Source organism: Oncorhynchus kisutch, linkage group LG14 (genome assembly GCF_002021735.2).
Source record: "Oncorhynchus kisutch isolate 150728-3 linkage group LG14, Okis_V2, whole genome shotgun sequence".
NCBI lineage: Eukaryota > Metazoa > Chordata > Actinopteri > Salmoniformes > Salmonidae > Oncorhynchus > Oncorhynchus kisutch.
The window spans coordinates 42,335,047-42,356,630 of NC_034187.2; the positions used below are offsets into that span (position 1 = coordinate 42,335,047).

General features: G+C 42.4%; 1 protein-coding gene across 1 annotated transcript in view; it reads right to left on the bottom strand.

Moving 5' to 3' along the window:
- Positions 1 to 13,087, bottom strand: part of si:ch211-266g18.6 (synaptotagmin-like protein 2) — a 50,991-nt gene extending 37,904 nt beyond the window's left edge. The window contains exons 1-3 of the mRNA XM_020470369.2: positions 12,822 to 13,087; positions 5,783 to 6,024; positions 97 to 242 (exon numbers count right to left, since the gene is read on the bottom strand). Of these exons, the coding sequence (XP_020325958.1) occupies positions 97 to 242; positions 5,783 to 5,913 (277 nt within the window). The 5' untranslated portion in view covers positions 5,914 to 6,024; positions 12,822 to 13,087. The remainder of the gene's footprint in view (positions 1 to 96; positions 243 to 5,782; positions 6,025 to 12,821) is intronic.
- Positions 13,088 to 21,584: the final 8,497 nt, after the last annotated feature.

Genomic DNA, 21,584 nt, shown 5'->3' on the forward strand with positions numbered 1-21,584 from the left:
GAGTTAAAGTCAGAATATGGAAAATACGAATTATTCTTGATTGAGAGTATAATTATTTAACTGATTAATTCATGGTAATCGGTACAAAATCTATACCTGTTGGCTTCTTTCTCCTCATTGAAGACCTGAGAACTTCTGCCACGTCTGACTGTCGTCCATAGCGACGAGTCCGGAGCTCTTCAAACCACTCCCCGGTCATAACTTTGAGCTTTTTAGGGTCAGGAATGGAGATTTGCAGACGACTGCCACCAATAGACAATAAAGTAGATGGAAAAGTAGTAAATGAAAAGCCTGATTATTTTAGTAAATATTCCAACAAAAATGTTGGCCTCTATTAACATGAATCCACTGCATTGCAAATCTTGTCAAATATGTAGATGTTTTATATGTTCAAATCAGCTCTTAAATTTGGGCTGAAGGGCTAAATATAACAGGTGAACAGTACTAATTTCAAGTAATCTATACTGAACAAAAATATAAACACAACATCCAACAATTTGAACAATTTTACTGAGTTACAGTTCATATAAGGAAATCAGTCAATTGAAATCAATTCTTTAGGTCCTAATCTACAGATTTCCCATGACTGGGCATGGGCACAGCAATGGGTGGGCCTGGGAGGGCATAGGCCCATCCACTGGGGAGCCAGGCTCAGCCAATCAGAATTCGTTTTTCCACCACAAAAGGGCTTTATTACAGACAGAAATACTCCTCAGTTTCATCAGCTGTCCGGGTGGCTGGTCTCAGATGATCAAGCAGGTGAAGAAACTGGATGTGGATGTGCTGGGCTGGTGTGGTTACACTTGGTCTACAATTTTGAGGCCTGTTGGACGTTCTGCCAAATTATCTAAAACGACGTTGGAGGCTTAAGGTAGAGAAAATAACTACATTATCTGGCATCAACTCTGGTTGACATTCCTGCAGTCAGCATTGCTATTTGCATGCTCACTCAAAACTTGAGACTTCTGTGGCATTGTGTTATGTGACAAAACTGGCCTCTTATTTGTCCTCAGCACAAGGTGCACCTGTGTAATGATCAAGCTGTTTAATCAGCTTCTTGATATGCCACACCTGTCAGGTGGATGATTATCTTGGCAAAGGATAAATGCTCAGTAAGAGGGAGGTAAACAAATGTGAGTATGGAACAGATCTGAACCTTATTTCAGCTCATGAAACATGGGACCAACACTACATCTTGCGTTTTTATTTTTGTTAAGTATAATTCCAAATATGTATTTAACTGCATTGAGATACACTATACAGTGCATTCAGAAATTATTCAAACCCCTTGACTTTCTCCACATTTTGTTACGTTACAACTTTATTCTAAAAATGATTAAAAATCTATATAATTCTCATCAATCTACACACAATATTCCATCATGACGAAGCAAACACAGCTTTTAAACTTTTTTTGCAAATTAAAAAAGCTTTATAAACAGAAATACATTATTTACATAAGCATTCAGACCCTTTGCTACAAGACTCATTTCCAGACTCGTTTCCAGGATGTACACCTGTTGTAAATTCAATTGATTTTACAAGATTTGGAAAGGCACACACCTGACTTTATACAGTTGAAGAAGGAAGTTTACATACACGTTAGCCAAATACATTTAAACTTAGTTTTTCCCAATTCCTGACATTTAATCCTAGTAAAAGGTCCCTGTTTTAGGTCAGTTAGGATCACCACTTTATTTTAAGAATGTGAAATGTCAGAATAATGTCATATTCATCACAATCCTAGTGAGTCAGAAGTTTACATACACTCAATTAGTATTTGGTAGCATTGTCTTTAAATTGTTTAACTTGGGTCAAACGTTTCGGGTAGCCTTCCACAAGCTTCCCACAATAAATTGTGTGAATTCTGGCCCATTCCTCCTGACAGAGCTGATGTAACTGAGTCAGGTTTGTAGGCCTCCTTGCTCACATGCTTTTTCAGTTCTGCCCACAAATGTTCTATAGGATTGAGGTCAGGGCTTTGTGATGGCTACTCCAATACCTTGACTTTGTTGTCCTTAGGCCATTTTGCCACAACTTTGGAAGTATGCTTGGGGTCATTGTTCATTTGGAAGACGCATTTGCAACCAAGCTTTAACTTCCTGACTGATGTCTTGAGATGTTTCTTCAATATATCCACATAAATGTCCTTTCCTCATGATGCCATCTATTTTGTGAAGTGCACCAGTCCTTCCTGCAGCAAAGCACCCCAACAACATGATGCTGCCACCCCCGTGCTTCACGGTTGGGATGGTGTTCTTCGGCTTGCAAGCATCCCCCTTTTTCCTCCAAACATAAATGGTGGTCATTATGGCAAAACAGTTATATTTTTGTTTCATCAGACCAGAGGACATTTCTCCAAAAAGCAGTTGCAAACCGTAGTCTGGCTTTTTTTATGGCGGTTTTGGAGCAGTGGCTTCTTCAATGCTGAGCGGACTCTCAGGGTAAGTCGATATAGGACTCGTTTTACTGTGGATGTAGATACTTTTGTACCCGTTTCCTCCAGCATCTTCACAAGGTCCTTTGCTGTTGTTCTGAGATTGATTTGCACTTCTCGCACCAAAGTACGTTCATCTCTAGGAGACAGCACACGTCTCCTTCCTGAGAGGTATGACGTCTGCATGGTCCCATGGTGTTTATACTTGCGTATTATTGTTTGTACAGATGAACGTGGTACCTGAAGGCGTTTGGAAATTGCTCCCAAGGATGAACCAGACTTGCGGAGGTCTACAATCTTTTTTCTGATGTCTTGGCTGATTTCTTTTGATTTTCCCATGATGTCAAGCAAAGAGACACTGAGTCAATTAGCCTATCAGAAGCTTCTAAAGCCATGACATCATTTTCTGGAATTGTCCAAGCTGTTTAAAAGGCACAGTAAATGTAGTGTATGTAAACTTCTGACCCACTGGAATGGTGATACAGTGAATTATAAGTGAAATAATCTGTCTGTAAACAATTGATGGAAAAATGACTTGTGTCATGCACAAAGTAGATGTCCTAACCGACTAGCCAAAACTATAGTTTGTTAACAAGACATTTGTGGAGTGGTTGAAAAACGAGTTTTAATGACTCCTACATAAGTGTATGTAAACTTCCGACTTCAACTGTAAGGTCCCAAGAACACATTGGCCTCCATTATTCTTAAATGGAAGAAGATTGGAACCATCAAGAATCTTGCTAGAGCTGTTCGCCAGGCCAAACTGAGCAATCGGGGGAAAAGGGCCTTGTTCAGGGACGTGAACAATAACCCAATGGTCACTCTGACAGAGCTCCAGAGTTCCTCTGTGGAGATGAAAGAACCTTCCAGAAGGACAAACATCTCTGCAATACAGCACCAATCAGGCATTTATGGTAGAGAGGCCAGATGGAAACCACTCCACAGCAAAAGACACAAGACAGCCTGCTTCTAGTTTGCCAAAATGCACCTAAAGGACTCTAAGACCATGAAAATCAAGATTGAACCCTTTGGTCTGAATGCCAAGCGTCACATCTGGAGGAAACCTTGTATCATCCCTACAATGAAGCATGGTGGTGGCAGCATCATGCTGTGGGATGTTTTTCCATCGGCAGGGACTGGGGACACTAGTCAGGATTAAGGGAAAGATGAACGGAGCAAAGTTCAGAGAGATCCTTGATGAAAACCTGCTCCAGAGCACTCAGGACCCCCAGGCTGATGCGAAGGTTCACCTTCCAACTGGATAAAGCACACAGCCAAGACAACAGAGGAACTTTGGGAAAAGTATCTGAATGTCCTTGAATAGCCCAGCCAGAGCCCAGACTTGAACCCTGGAGAGACCTGAAATAGCTTGAGAGGATCTGAAGAGAGAAATGGGAGAAACTCCCCAAATACGGGTGGGAAAAGTCAATGGGTCTGAATGCTTTCTGAATGTACTGTATATACAAAAGTTTGCTTTCTGCTATTTCAGCCACACCCGTGGCTGACAGGGGTATAAAATCAAACACACAGCCCTGCAATTTCCATAGACTCACATTGGCAGTAGAATGTCTCATACTGAAGAGCTCAGTGACTTTCAGCGTGGCATCATAGGATACCACCTTTCCAACAAGTCAGTACGTCAAATATCTGCCCTGCTAGAGCTGCCCTGGTCAACTGTAAATGCTGTTATTGTGAAGTGGAAACGTCTAGGAGCAACAACGGCTCAGCCACGAAGTGGTTGGACACACAAGCTCACAGAATAGAACGGTCAAGTGCTGAAGTGCATAACGCGTAAAAGATTGTCTGTCCTCGGTTGCAACACTCACTGAAGAGAATTGGAATTGGAATTTCATTGTACTTCCTCAAATGACTGGAATTGAAATGGGAATTGACCCCAACTCTGCTATGTAGCCTAGGCCTATGCTGTATTTATATTTGAATGCATACTTCCTCAGGATGCAACATCATCACCAGAACTGTTCGTCGGGAGCTTCATGACATGGGTTTCCATGGCAGAGCAGCCTAAGATCCCCATGCGCAATGCCAAGAGTCAGCTGGAGTGATCTAAAGCTTACCGCCATTGGACTCTGGAGCACTGGAAACACGTTCTCTGGAGTGATGAATTGCGCTTAACCATCTGGAAGTCAGACCGGCTAATCTGGGTTTGGAGGATGCCAGGAGAACACTACCTGGTCTGGGGCTGTTTTTCATAGTTCGGCTAGGCCCCTTAGTTCCAGTGAAGGGAAATCTTATAGCTACAGCATACAATGACGATTCTGTGCTTCCAACTTTGTGGAAACAGTTTAGCGAAGGCCCTTTCCTGCTTCAGCATGACAATGCCCCCGTGCACAAAGCGAGGTCCATACAGTAGATGTGGAAGAACTTGACTGGCCTGCACAGAGCCCTGACTTCAACCCCATCAAACACCTTTGGAATGCCGACTGTGAGCCAGGCCTAATCACTGAACATCAGTGTCCGAACATCAGTGACCTCACTACCAGAGGGTAGTGAGGTCTGCACAACGCATCACCGGGGGCAAACTACCTGCCCTCCAGGACACCTACACCACCCGATGTTACAGGAAGGCCATAAAGATCATCAAGGACAACAACCACCCGAGCCACTGCCTGTTCACCCCGCTATCATCCAGAAGGTGAGGTCAGTACATGTGCATCAAAGCTGGGACCGAGAGACTGAAAAACAGCTTCTATCTCAAGGCCATCAGACTGTTAAACAGCCACCACTAACATTGAGTGGCTGCTGCAAACACACTGACTCAACTCCAGCCACTTTAATAATGGGAATTGATGGGCAATGATGTAAAATATATCACTAGCCACTTTAAACAATGCTACCTAATATAATGTTACATACCCTACATTATTCATCTCATATGCATACGTATATACTGTACTCTATATCATCTACTGCATCCCTATGTAATACATGTATCACTAGCCACTTTAACTATGCCACTTTGTTTACATACTCATCTCATATGTATATACTGTACTCAATACCATCTACTGTATCTTGCCTATGCCGCTCTGTACCATCACTCATTCATATATCTTTATGTACATATTCTTTATCCCCTTACACTGTGTATAAGACAGTAGTTTTGAAATTGTTAGTTAGATTACTTGTTGGTTATTACTGCATTGTCGGAACTAGAAGCACAAGCATTTCGCTACACTCGCATTAACATCTGCTAACCATGTGTATGTGACAAATAAAATTTGATTTGACATTAACTATCATGAAATAGGGAATGTTCACTCTCAGCATGTATTCGAACCAACAATATCAAGACATTTATTGCTACCAAGGCCAAAAATGTATTACCGTATGCGTCCAGTCTCTCGCTTCCTGAGGTTGTCATCTCGCTGAAGCACCTGTCGGATTGCCAATTCCTCATCTGTGGACAGATGACTCAGGTCCAGAAACTCCAATAAATCCTTTGTGGACTTCATCATGACATGAAGTTTATGTCAGTTTAACACTTCCAAAAAAAAGCTGTAATTCCAAAAGAGTCCCAAAGATACAAATGAGGAGAAAAAGGAGTTTTGTTTTCAGTCTTCACACACCTGTGAATGTAAATAAAAAAGGGTGCCAAACCGGTTAATCTAGGTTGAGGTAAGAGGAAAAACACATTGACTGATGAAAGGTGAAAGTATGATAAATTCTTTACATGTCCCAAAAAATTCTCAATATAAAACAGCTAATCTAATGAGGGGACATGCAGCCACTGCGTTCCAACACACATACCAAAGTGTTTGGCCGAACTGGCAAGGAATGATGTAATAATGTAAACAGTGAAAGGTCCTTTGTCAATAAGAGTCGTGTTAATGATTTACAGTGCAAAGCCATTGTCCAGGGAGAAATGATGTGGGCACTAGGGCCACAGATGTTTTGTCAATAATGTCAAGATTTTAGAATCTAAGGAGAAGTAAAAAATGAATTACTTATCCAGTCTGTTTCCCAGCGTAATGAAAGCTATGGGCAACTTTGTATCAAGGCTTCACTAATGAACAATTTCAGCAACCTTCTCCATTAACACTGAGAAGGGTTTAGCCTTGTTGCAGAGTGAACACCCTTACCTAATGCTTGGGTAAATCATTGTCATTGCTTTAGGAAAACCCAACCTCAAGGCATAGTGTTTACAGACAGACAGACACACCTCATTCTTGTGGAAACATACAAGTCATGTGTTCTGACACACCCTATCAAACTGAAACTTGATATATTGACTTTTTTCTAAGGAGGGACAATTTATTTATGATCATCCCATAGTGAGCTATACACTGAGTATACAAAACATTAGGAGCACCTGCTCTTGCCATGCCATAGACTGACCAGGTGAATCTAGGTGAAAGCTATAATCCCTTGTTGATGTCATCTGTTAAATCCATTTCAATCAGTGTAGATAAATGGGAGGAGACAGGTCAAAAAATGATTTTTAAGCCTTGAGACAATTGAGACATGGATCGTGTAGGTGTGCCATTCAGAGGGTAAAATGGCAAGGTCTACAATCTTTTTTCTGAGGTCTTGGCAGATTTGTTTTGATTTTCCCATGGATGTCCAGCAAAGAGGCACCGAGTTTGAAGGTAGGCCTTCAAATACATCCACAGGTACCGCCAATTGACTCAAATGATGTCAATTAGCCTTAAACTTCTGACCCACTGGAATTGTGATACAGTGAATTATAAGTGAAATAATCTGTCTGCAAACAATTGTTGGAAAAATTACTTGTGTCATGCACAAAGTAGATGTCCTGAACGACTTGCCAAAACTATAGTTTGTTAACAAGAAATTTGTGGAGTCGTTGAAAAACAAGTTATGACTCCAACCTAAGTGTATGCAAACTTCCGACTTCAACTGTATTATTTACATCAACATATGAATCACTTTAAAACGTATTGTATGATCTTTTATACACTATATTAGACCCAGCCTTTGGAACTTTGGTTTTCCTAGATATGGCTATTATATTGTGATCACTACATACTTTGGATTAGGATACTGCTTTAAAGCAAATATGCAGCATTAGTAAAGATGTGATCAATACATGTTGATTATTTAATTATTGTGCTGTTTGTAACTACCCTGGTAGGTTGACTGACAACCTGATCCAGGTTGCAGGCACTGGTTACACATTAAAGTTTTTTCCTGAGTGGGCAGCTTGATGATAGCCAGTCAATATTTAAATGACCCAGAAAATATACTTCCCTGTTCATATCACATATTATCCAGATACGGACTGTTAGCACTTGGTGGTCTATAGCAGCTTCCCACAAGAATGGGCTTCAGGTGAGGCAGGTGAACCTGTAGCCATATTACTTCAACATTAGATCGTCTCTAAGCTTTTCAGGAAAGTGGTTCTGAATATAGACCGCAACACCTCCTCCGTTGGCATTTCTGTTATTTCTGTTATAACCATGTATTGCTACCACTGTATCAAAAGTATTGTCTTCGTGAGTTTCAGAGATAATCAAAATATGAATGTCATCTGTTACAAGCAAGTTATTGACTTCATGGACCTTGTTTCTTAGGCTACATATGTTAATATGGGCTATTTTTAGCACTTTTCTGGGTTGCTTATTTGTTTTTAATGCTTTACTGGGAAGCTTATCAGAGGTACACTTTATGCAGCTCACCCTGCACTAAGTGGTCTCCCTACTATTTCACACTGCCTCAGTGCAAACAGTGTAACTCTGGTTTATAGGCTCATGATTACTGCTTACAATAGCTGTAGGATAAACAGCTCTATTTGGTGCATTTAGGGGTACAAACATTAAATTACTTACATTGTGTTTGCCAATGCCCCTAAGATCATGTACATTTGATGCAGCATTATGACGACTCATTGTCACAATGGTAGGGATTAACTGAGCTGGTCTTGGATCATTTACCAGTCATTGTTTTAACACAGCCTTGAAATGTGTGGACAGAGTCCAGGAACCAAAATTATTTGGATGGACTCATTCCACTAGAGTATCTTCTGTTTCCAGAAGGTGTCAAAGTTATCAATAAGTGACTCCAGCAGAGCTACAGTTGTCTTTTAGCCAGATGTGTAATGCCAGCCGTGGGGTATGCATGGGTGAGCTGTGTGCTAGTAGTTTAAAAACAGACACCTCAGTGCATTCAGCATGTCAACACTTCTTACAAAAACATAGTGATGAAGTGAATCTCTCCTCCACTTTGAGCCAGGAGAGATTGACACGTATATTATTGTTAGCTCTCCATGTACATTTAAGGGCCAATTGTAATTTTCCCAAGTCCCTCTTTGAGGCACCTGAGCACACGACTGAACAGTAGTCCAGGTGAGACAAAACTAGGGCCTGTAGGACCTGCCTTGTTGATACTTTTGTTAAGGCAGAGAAACACTTTATTATGGACAGAAAACTCCCCATCTTAGCTACATTGTATCAATATGTTTTGACCATGACAGTTTACAATCCAGAGAGATGGGTTGTGTGCACGTGTGGTTTGCTTATCGGAGTATGTAGTACAGTAATATAATAGATTATGGCTGTTAAATGCAAGAGATCATGGGGCAGATGTGAATTATCCACATTTACACACCCTAATGATACAGCTAGTCACATAGTAGGACAATTTAAGATAAAAGCTTTTAAAGGGACACAACAACATTGTTTAGTTTGTAGATGGTAGTTTACCCTAACCACTGATTCAAGGTCCGTTTTCTTCTTTTAGAAGTGACATCACTTCTTGGATTGGGAGATCTGATTCTAGTGAAGTGCTTACAAGAAATATACACCTCTGATTATTACATCCAACCTGGGATTTGAATTTACAATGTTAGGGTCACCAGACCAAAGTCTTAACCACTATAACATACAACCACCTCTCGACATAACTTACATTCCTAGCTAATATAAACTCACACTGAAGATTTGACAGGCTAGCTGGGCACAGGGCAGAGAGCAGGGGGGAAGGGGAGCAGAGCATCAGGGTTGAGCCTTGGGACAACTGTTTGACAAGCTGTCGGGAATGTTGGCTTAACGGGAGAAGGAATCAGTTACAGGGCAGCGGTCGCTAGCTAAGGTGCCATTGTGGGGCAGAATTTGGTTCAGTCATTCAGGAAGCCTATGGCTCCTCACTAAAGGTGCTGTTCCCGAGAGTTGAGGGAACATGGGATGTACCAAAAATGAAGAATTCAGGAGGGGTTTGTTTTGGGTTTCTATTATAATTAAGGTCCTTGAGTTTGGTTTCATTATTATTAGTGTCTTGCATCTTTATAAGAGTTTTCTAGACTAGTTGATCAATTGAGTAAAGCATTTTACTGCTGGGCTGGAACAAAAGCTTGCACACCAATGTTGCTCTCCAGGACAAGGACTGTACTAAAGGAGTCCCATGACTCTCACCAGTAGCACCCCATGTCTTAATATGTTCCCACAAGTGTCCAAATTATTTTAGTAATTGTTTTAGCAAGTGATTCCTTCTTGTCTTGTTTCTTTGCTTCATGACGGCTAATCTGAAAACTCTTGAACGATGTGAAATAAATAAAGTTGCAGTGGTAATATTGATATGATAATGATACAAAATGTAATGACAATAATATGGTGGATGACTATGTAGCTTTTTCACCGATACACAGTCATTAAGTAAAGGAGATGAGGAAAGGAGGATCCAGTCCACTCCACTCTATTTCTGCACTCCCTGCACTTTCCTCCTCTCTCCCCATCATAAAGTCTCCATGACTAATAGCTGGCGCTAATTACCTCAAAGAACTCAGCAGAGTGTGTAAGTGGTAGTGAAAATCTATGTTCGACAGGGAGTTGTGTGTGCATTGTTGTGCATGCGTGTGTGGCAATGTGTGTGTCAGAGTATTTATGTACAAATTTTTCTGTGTGTCAAGTATTTAGTGTGTTTGTGTGTGCTCGGTTATGTGGCCCAGAGTTGGGAGGATGAAGGTACATTTTTGACCAAAGACATGATGGGTATGATACTGTTGGTTGCCGTGGTGACAAGATCACAATTACAGGACACATCTGCATCCTCAGACACGGAAAGCCAAGACTCTTCCTTCAAACCCAAGCTAAACCGGGACAAAAAAATAACTCAATTATATATTTTTTTACATTAAGGTACACTTTATAAAAATGAAGGTAACAGTTTAGGTTATTAGCCCATAATAAACCACAGGCAGTGGCGACCTGTCATTCAGGGCAAGTGGAGCAGATCCCCACCTGTTTTGCCCCCCCCCCCAAAAAAAAAAAAACACATATCAGTTTGCAAACAATATCAAAATAAATCATTGTGTTAATAAAGCCACATACAAAACAATTGTTGCTTTCTTGAGTAAGGAAGCTCCAAAATGCAGGTGTTTCAGTCTAGCTCAGTGCTTTCTGTGTTGGTGGGGCAGCCAGCGGAAACCGCGTAGCGTATGGGTTGGTAATATTCTTTGCCGTGAATGGCTCAGTGTTCTGTCACTCATGGGGACACTACGTCACTTCAAAATCTAAGGGTAGAGCTGGAAAATTCAAGCCCCTTTAGGTGCTGCCATAGAGTTGCATTAGAAGTGCCCATCCAAGAAGGCTCAAGGTCATTGGCCACAGATAAAATGAAGTCACATCACATTATATCTACAGTAGCTTTGATTGGACTGATCAAGGACATCATACTTTAAAAAATCTTATCTAGCAGGCTAACAGTCATCATCATGAATCAAGTCGACAATCTACTGGCAAATCCTTTTCAAACCTTGTCATATGAAAATACATTGAGATACATATTTCTAATATTTCAGCAGTAGGCAAGTCAAAGGCTGCATATGTGTGGATATCTGGAAGTTAGCCAATGTTTTGACGGTGTCCGAGGTGGAACTGCGTTAGAGCTGTCAAATTCACATGACTCCCGACATTATACCTAGAGCGGACATCGCCATTGGCTGCATGGAGTCGCATTAAGATATATCCCACGCAGCGTTGTTTACAAGTTCAAACACTGAGATGTAATCTACACCTCAATTAGGATGATAGAAATCCTCATAATTTTGTTGAATGATTTTAAAATTGAGCATCTTCATTTTTAGATGACAACGATCACAAGACCTGCTGCCCCCTCTGACACCACCAAAACATCAGTTATGTGGGTGTCGGCTATCGCCGGTTAATGCTTGATCTGATTTAATCTAGGCCTTAGACTTATAAAATAAACATGTAAAAATGCACAAATGTTGTACATTCAAAATACACAAAAACGCACTCGCATGAGAGTAGTCCCTCGCAGATATACTTAAACCCCTTAACATTTTAATTTCTGTTTTTTATTTTGGATAAAAGTAGAGACTCAGAGCTACAAAACGGTAATACGCTGCATTTGAGGAAACAATGGCAAAGTAATTCTGCTTTGAAAGTTGATCAACTTGTAAACTCGCTTTTGAGAAAACCGTCTTTCAATGTTTTGGTAGTACTATTGAAGAGCCCTTCTTTGTCTACACCCATTCAGCATTGTTCACACTCTCTTAAGCCTTAGCCCCACCCATCTCTTTAAGGGTTGATCCAACTGTTCTGAACTAACTTGCCAGCTACTTCAAGACACCAGAGAGAGAGAGAGAGAACAACTCACTGAACCTTACTCGCCGTAGCAAAGCTGGTTAGGCTGTTACAGTATGTTGTCCAGAGCGTTGGTGATTGCAACTGTGCTGTCAGATTGTTCCGTTTGTAAATTCAGAGCGCACACTGGACGCTCTGGCCAAAAAGTAGGGCTGTTCCGAAAGCTGTTACTTCACACCGACGTCAAGCACCCAAACTAACTGGCTAACATTGGCTAGCTACTTCCAGACACATAATGAGAGAACACCCCACTCTAACCATTTTACTTGCCCTAGCAGAGCTGGTTAGGCTTTTTTCATGTTATCCATAGCGTTGGTGACTAACTGTGCTGCTGGCAACAACTGAATTGCGCTTTGTTGCCAACGTTTACTCAACGGGCTTTGAGCGTTCAAAATTGAATCAGTTATTCTGCGCTCTGGCACACTAAGACGAGTGTCTTGTAAGAAATGTAGCTAGATAGGTAAACAATGAATCCCAACGCATGACATAATGTCAGTAAGAGAGCCAGCCAGATAACGTTAGCTAGCGAACAGTACACTTGAAATGAAAAGTTAAGACATGCAGCTAGCTAGCTAAACAATGGACCATAACTCCCAACTCATAACATTACTACCCTGCATGAATCTGCAGGTAGCTAACCAACCAGGTTCTATGGCTATAACTAGTCAAGCAAATATGTCTGAGATACGAAGAATAAGATCATACACATAGCTAGCTAACATTACCAGTACACTTGAAATGAAACCACTGTCGAAATTAGAAATGTGTAATATCTGAAAATGTAGCTAGCTAGACTATCTTACCAGGATACATCATGGTTGGACGGTCTCCTGTCTGATGCCATGCACAACGTAATTAGACTGGTGTTTTCTCCATCTCCTTAGCTATCATACTCAAATTCCACTTTCAAAACTTGGTCCTGCAGAAAGTGGAGAGCATACGCATAACATTAGCTAGCGAGCAAGTCAGCTAATGTTAACTAGCTAATAGTACACTTTAACTTGTCATTAGGCTTATGCACTTTTACTACACTATACATAAAAAAAGCCACATTTGACACGATTACCTAGAAATACTGACCAGCTCCAATAGACAGACGCATGCTATATGGCAGACCAATCCAAACTCATCTCTCGGCATGTCCAGCCCACTCATTATCTCAGCCAATCATGGCTAGCGGGAAGGTTGTTGACCTTCTGTGGTTGAACCAACTAGGCTCATAATTTAACAATTGTATTCATATTTACAGATGGCATAAAACTTTGATAAAAAAAGCACATGAAAGTTTACATGTTCGAGAAGGCATTTCTGACAAAAAAAAGATTTTTATAAATGTTTAAACAGCTCTCCTGTGAAGTCGTGACTTGCAACATACGCCTAGTTTCCTGAATCGGGTCACATATCCTGAGGGAGACATGTGAGCAGATTCATGGAGGGCAAAAGCCTGGGATTCCCCCATGAAACCAAGCTACAGATCAGAGTGGAGCATGCCCATTCAAAAAAAATGTAGAATTAAGAACAGCTATAGCCCTTGGTTCACTCCAGACTTGATTGCCCTTGACCAGCACAAAAACAACCGGTGGCGTAATGCAGTAGCATCGAATGCCCCCGCAATATGCAACTTTTCAAGGAAGTTAGGAACCAATATACACAGGCAGTTAAGAAAGCAAAGGCTAGCTTTTTCAAACAAATTTGCATCCTGTAGCAAAAATTCCAAAAAGTTTTGTGACACTGTAAAGTCCATGGAGAATAAGAGCACCTCCTCCCAGCTGCCCACTGCACTGAGGCTAGGAAACACTGTCAACACCAATAAATCTACTATAATTGAGAATTTCAATAAGCATTTTTCTACGGCTGGCCATGCTTTCCACCTGGCTACCCCCTACCCCGGCCAACAGCTCTGCACCCCTCGCAGCAACAACAACTTGCCCACATAGGTATTCCTCTTGTCCAGATGGGTTAGGGCAGTGTGCAGTGTATTGAGATTGCATCGTCTGTGGACCTATTTGGGCGGTAAGCAATTTGGAGTGGGTTTAGGGTGTCAGGTAGGGTGGAGGTGATATGGTCCTTGACTAGTCTCTCAAAGCACTTCATGACGACGGAAGTGAGTGCTACAGGGCGGTAGTCGTTTAGCTCCGTTACCTTAGCTTTCTTGGGAGCAGGAACAATGGTGGCCCTCTTGAAGCATGTGGGAACAACAGACTGGGATAGGGATTGATTAAATATGTCCTTAAACACACCAGCCAGCTGGTCTGCGCATGCTCTGAGGGCGCAGCTGGGGATGCCGTCTGGGCCTGCAGCCTTGCGAGGGTTAATACGTTTAAATGTTTTCCTCACGTGGCTGCAGTGAAGGAGAGTCCGCATGTTTTGGTTGCAGGCCGTGTCAGTGGCACTGTATTGTCCTCAAAGCGGGCAAAAAAGTTATTTAGTCTGCCTGGGAGCAAGACATCCTGGTCCGTGACAGGGCTGGTTTTCTTTTTGTATTATGTGATTGACTGTAGACCCTGCCACATACCTCTTGTGTCTGAGCCGTTGAATTGAGATTCTACTTCGTCTCTATACTGACGCTTAGCTTGTTTGATTGCCTTGCGGAGGGAATAGCTACACTGTTTGTATAGGTCATGTTTCCGGTCACCTTGCCCTGATTAAAAGCAGTGGTTCGCGCTTTCAGTTTCACTCGAATGCTGCCATCAATCCACGGTTTCTGGTTTGGGAATGTTTTAATCGTTGCTATGGGATCGACATCTTCAACGAAAGTTCTAATGAACTCGCTCACCGAATCAGCGTATTCGTCAATGTTGTTGTTTGATGCAATACGAAACATATCCCAGTCCACGTGATGGAAGCAGTCTTCGAGTGTGGAATCAGACTGGTCGGACCAGCGTTGAACAGACCTCAGCGCGGGAGCTTCTTGTTTTAGTTTCTGTCTGTAGGCAGGGATCAACAAAATGGAGTCGTGGTCAGCTTTTCCGAAAGGAGAGCGGGGCAGGGCCTTATATGCGTCGCGGAAGTTAGAATAACAATGATCCAAGGTTTTTCCAGCCCTGGTTGTGCAATCGATATGCGATAAGCTACAATGAATGCAGCCACAGGATATATGGATTCCAGTTTGCAAAGAGTCAAATAAAGTTTGTTCAGAGCCATCGATGTGTCTGCTTGGGGGGGAATATATAGGGCTGTGGGCGGCAGCGTAGCCTAGTGGTTAGAGCGTTGGACTAGTAACCGGAAAGTTGCGAGTTCAAACCCCCGAGCTGACAAGGTACAAATCTGTCGTTCTGTCCCTGAACAGGCAGTTAACCCACTGTTCCCAGGCCGTCATTGAAAATAAGAATGTGTTCTTAACTGACTTGCCTGGTTAAATAAAGGTAAAATAAAAAAATAAAAAATAATAATCGAAGAGAATTCCCTTGGTAGATAATGCGGTCGACATTTGATTGTGAGGAATTCTAAATCAGGTGAACAGAAGGACTTGAGTTCCTGTATGATGCTGTGGCCACACCACGTCACATGAAGCATACGCCCCCGCCTCTGCCCCTCTTCTTACCAGAAAGATGTTTGTTTCTGTCGGCGCGATGCGTGGAGAAACCAGCTGGCTGCACCGACTCCGATAGCGTCTCTCCAGTGAGCCATGTTTCCGTGAAGCAAAGAACCCTTGCTCGGATTTCATCAACCATGTTGTCAAGAGACTGGACATTGGCGAGTAGAATGCTAGGGAGTGGCGCACGATGTCGCCGTCTCCGGAGCCTGACCAGAAGACCGCTTTGTTTCCCCCTTTTATGAAGTCGTTTTTTTGGGTCGCCGGCTGGGATCCATTCCGTTGTCCTGGGTGAAAGGCAGAACACAGGATCCGCTTCGCGAAAGTCCTATTCTTGGTCGTACTGATGGTGAGTTGACGCTGCTCTTATATTCAGTAGTTCTTCTCGACTGTATGTAATGAAACCTAATATGACCTGGAGTACCAATGTAAGACATAACACATAAAAAAACAAAAAACTGCATAGTTTCCTAGGAACGCGAAGCGAGGCGGCCATCTCTGTCGGCGCCGGTAGGATTTTTAATGAATTTATTTTCAAATTATGGTGGAAAATAAATATTTGGTCAATAGCAAAAGTTTCTCAATAGTTTGTTATATACCCTTTGTTGGCAATGACAGAGGTCAAATGTCTTCTGTAAGTCTTCACAATGTTGCTGGTATTTTGGCCCATTCCTCCATGCAGATCTCCTCTAGAGCAGTGATGTATTGGGGCTGTTGCTGGGCAACACGGACTTTCAACTCCCTCCAAAGATTTTCTAGGGGCTTGAGATCTGGAGACTGGCTAGGCCACTCCAGGACCTTGAAATGTTTCCTACGAAGCCACTCCTTCGTTGCCCGGGCGGTGTGTTTGGGAATCATTGTCATGCTGAAAGACCCAGCCACGTTTCATCTTCAATTCCCTTGCTGATGGAAGGAGGTTTTCACTCAAAATCTCACGATACATGGTCTCACTCATTCTTTCCTTTACACGGATCAGTCGTCCTGGTCCCTTTGCAGAAAAACAGCCCCAAAGCATGATGTTTCCACCCCCATGTTTCACAGTAGGTATGGTGTTCTTTGGATGCAACTCAGCATTCTTTGTCCTCCAAACACGACAAATTGAGTTTTTACCAAAAAGTTATATTTTGGTTTCATCTGTCCATATGACATTCTCCCAATCTTCTTCTGGATCATCCAAATGCTCTCTAGCAAACTTCAGACGGGCCTGCACATGTACTGGCACTGCAGGATTTGAGTCCCTGGCGGCGTAGTGTGTTACTGATGGTAGGCTTTGTTACTTTGGTCCCAGCTCTCTGCAGGTCATTCACTAGGTCCCCCCGTGTGGTTCTGGGATTTTTGCTCACCGTTCTTGTGATCATTTTGACCCCACGGGGTGAGATCTTGCGTGGAGCCCCAGATCGAGGGAGATTATCAGTGGTCTTGTATGTCTTCCATTTTCTAATACTTGCTCCCACAGTTGATTTCTTCAAACCAAGCTGCTTACCTATTGTAGATTCAGTCTTCCCAGCCTGGTGCAGGTCTACAATTTTGTTTCTGGTGTCCTTTGACAGCTCTTTGGTCTTGGCCATAGTGGAGTTTGGAGTGTGACTGAGGTTGTGGACAGGTGTCTTCTATACTGATAACAAGTTCAAACAGGTGCCATTAATACAGGTAACGAGTGGAGGACAGAGGTGCCTCTTAAAAAAGAAGTTACAGGTCTGTGAGAACCAGAAATCTTGCTTGTTTGTAGGTGACCAAATACTTATTTTCCACCATAATTTGCAAATAAATTCTTTAAAAATTCTACAATGTGATTTTCTGGATTTTTTTCTTCTCATTTTGTCTGTCATAATTGAAGTGTACCTATGATGAAAATTACAGGCCTCTCATCTTTTTAAGTGGGAGAACTTGCACAATTGGTGGCTGACTAAATACTTTTTTTGCCCCACTGTATATCTATCCTTCCCTGCATTTCTAAAGTCTTCGAAAGCCAAGTTAACAAAACAGAAAACCGACCATTTCGAATCCCACCATACCTTCTCCGCTATGCAATCTGGTTTCCGAGCTGGTCATGGGTGCACCTCAGCCACACTCAAGGTCCTAAACGATATCATAACCACCATTGATAAAAGACAGTACTGTGCAGCAGTCTTCATCGACCTGGCCAAGGCTTTCGACTGTCAATCACCGCATTCTTATCGGCAGACTCAACAGCCTTGGGTTCTCTAATGACTGCCTCGTCTGGTTCACCAACTACTTCTCAGACAGAGTTCAGTGTGTCAAATCGGCGGGTCTGTTGTCCGGACCGCTGGCAGTCTCTATGGGGGTGCCACAGGGTTCAATTCTCGGGCCGACTCTCCTCTCTGTATACATCAATGATGTCGCTCTTGCTGCTGGTGATTCTCTGATCCACCTCTACGCATACGACACAATTCTGTATACTTCTGGCCCTTCTTTGGACACTGTTAACTAACCTCCAGACGAGCTTCAATGCCATACAACACTCCTTCCATGGCCTCCAACTGCTCTTCAACGCTAGTAAAACTTAACGCATGCTTTTCAACCGTTTGCTGCCCGCACCCGCCCGCCCGACTAGCATCACTACTCTGGACGGTTCTGAATATATGGACTACAAATACCTAGGTGTCTGGTTAGACTGTAAACTCTCCTTCCAGACGAACATTAAGCATCTCCAATCCAAAATTAAATCTAGAATCGGCTTCCTAGTTTGCAACAAAGCCTCCTTCACTCATGCTGCTAAACATATCCTAGTAAAACTGACTATCCTACTGATCCTTGACTTTGGTGATGTCATTTACAAAGTAGCCTCCAACACTCCAACATGTAGTCCATCACAGTGCCATCCGTTTTGTCACCAAAGCCCCATATACTACTCACCACTGCGATCTGTATGCTCTCGTTGGCTGGCCCTCGCTTCATATTCGTCGCCAAACCCACTGGCTCCAGGTCATCTAAGTCTTTGATAGGTAAAGCCCCGCCTTATCTCAGCTCATTTGTCAACATAACAACACCCACCCGTAGCACGCACCTCAGCAGGTATATTTCACTGATCATCCCCAAAGCCAACTCCTACTTTGTCCACCTTTCCTTCCAGTTCTCTGTTGCTAATGACTGGAACGAATTGCAAAAATCACTTTAGCTGAGGACTCACAGTTGAAGTTGGAAGTTTACATACACTTAGGTTGTCGTCATTAAAACTTGTTTTTCAATCACTCCACAAACTTCTTGTTAACAAACTATAGTTTTGGCAAGTCGTTTAGGACATCTACTTTGTGCATGACACAAGTAATGTTTCAAACAATTGTTAGACAGATTATTTCACTTATATTTCACTGTATCACAATTTCAGTGGGTCAGTAGTTTAGATACACTAAGTTGACTGTGCCTTTAAACAGCTTGGAAAATTCCAGAAAATTCCATCATGGCTTTAGAAGCTTCTGATAGGCTAATTGACATAATTTGAGTCAATTGGAAGTATACCTGTGGATGTGTTTCAAGGCCTACCTTCAAACTCAGTGCCTCTTTGCTTGACATCATGGGAAAAGCAAAAGAAATCAGCAAAGATGTGGAGATTGTGTAGATCTCCACAAGTCTGGTTCATCCTTGGGAGCAGTTTCCAAACGCCTTAAGGTACCACGTTCACCTGTACAAACAATAGTACGCAAGTATAAACACCATGGGACCACGCAGCCGTCATACCACTGCTGTGCTGTCTCCTAGAGATGAACGTACTTCGGTGCAAAAAGTGCTGGAGGAAACAGGTACAAAAGTATCTATAGCGACAGTAAAATAAGTCCTATATCGACAAGGCCGCTCAGCATGAAAGAAGCCAAAACCGCCATAAAAAAGCCAGACTACGGTTTACAACTGCACATGGAAATGTCCTCTGGTCTGATGAAACAAAAATAGAACTGTTGGGCCATAATGACCATCATAATGATATAGGAAAAAGGGGGAGCGTTACAAGTCGAAGAACACCATCCCAACCATGATGCACGGGGGTGGCAGCATCATGTTGTGTGGGTGCTTTGCTGCAGGAGGGACTGGTGCACTTGTCAAAATAGATGGCTTCATGAGGAAGGGCAATTATGTGGATATATTGAAGCAACATCTCAAGACATCAGTCAGGAAGTTAAAGATGGGATGCTAATGGGTCTTCCAAATGGACAATGACCCCAAGCACACTTCCAAAGTTGTTGCAAAATGGCTTAAGAACAACAAAGTCAAGGTATTGGAGTGACCATCACAAAGCCCTGACCTCAATCCCATAGAAAATTTGTGGGAAGAACTGAAAAAGTGTGTACGAGCAAGGAGGCCTACAAACCTGACTCAGTTACACCAGCTCTGTCAGGGGGAATGGGCGAAAAATTCACCCAACTTATTGTGGTAAGCTTGTGGAAGGCTACCCGGAACGTTTGACCCAAGTTAAACAATTTCAAAGGCAATTCTACCAAATACTAATTGAGTGCATGTAAACTTCTGACACACCGGGAATGTGATGAAATAAATAAAAATCACTCTATTATTCTGCCATTTCATATTCTTAAAATAAAATGGGGATCCTAACTGACCTAAGACAGGGAATTTTTTACTAAGATTAAATGTTAGGAATTGTGAAAAACTGAGTTTAAATGTATTTAGCTAAGGTGTATGTAAACATCCGACTTCAACTGTATATCTCCCTCACTGACTTTAAGAATCAGCTGTCAGAGCAGCTTACCGATCACTGCACCTGTACATCTGTAAGTAACCCACCCAACTACCCCACCCCCATATTGTTATTTATTTTTGCCCTTTTTCACCCCAGTATCTCTACTTGCACATCATCATCTGCACATCTATCACTCGTGTTAATGCTAAATTGTAATTATTTCGCCACTATGGACTATTTATTGCCTTACCTCCCTAATCTTACTACATTTGCACAGACTGTAACGGTTCTCTTCTATCTCCTCCTCTGACGAAGAGGTGTAGCAAGGATCGGACCAAAATGCAGAGTGTAGATTGCGATCCATGTTTATTCAACAAACGTAACACGAATCTAAATACAAAACACTACAAAAACAATAAACGTAACGAAAACCGAAACAGCCTAATACTGGTGCACATACACACAGACCAAGGCCATCAAGACACTAAGGACAATCACCCACAAAACCCAACACAAAACAGGCTACCTAAATATGGTTCCCAATCAGAGACAATGACTAACACCTGCCTCTGATTGAGAACCATATCAGGCCAAACATAGAAATAGACAAACCAGACACACAACATAGAATGCCCACCCAGCTCACGTCCTGACCAACACTAAAACAGGGAAAACACATACGAACGATGGTCAGACCGTGACACAGACTGTATATAGATTTTTCTATAGTGTTATTGACTGTACGTTTGTTAATCCATGTGTAAATCTGTGTTGTTTTTGTCACACTGCTTTGCTTCATCTTGGCCAGGCTTCAGCTGTAAATGAGAACTTGTCCTCAACTGGCCTACCTGGTTAAATAAAGGTGAAATAAAAATAAATCAGTACGGATATGGATCCCCAAGGAAACGATCAAAGCCCACCTGCCACCTGAGTTCAAGGACTATCCAGACACCCAGGTAGTGATCAACTGCACTGAACTCCGCAGCCAGACACCATCTTCACTACTACTGCAGTGTGATGTGTATTATTCCTACAAGTCACACTTTACCTTTAAGAGCATGTTGGGAATGTTACCACATGGAGCGGTCACTCGTGTCGTCGTTGTATTCTGGATCTGTGAGTGACAAGGTGATCTTCAAGCAGTCTGGAATTATTTCCTTACTCATCCCTGACATGGCCATTATGGTGGATAAGGGCTTTCTCGTAGATGACATTGTTCCAAGCAAGGTCCACCGGCCAGCCTTTCTGTCAAGACGCACACAGATACCAGCGCATGAGATTAGGGAGACCCAATCCATTGCCAGGCTGAGAGTGCATGTTGAAAGAATGATCCGCAGAGTAAAGGAGCACAAGCTGTTTGACACAGTCATCGCCCTGACC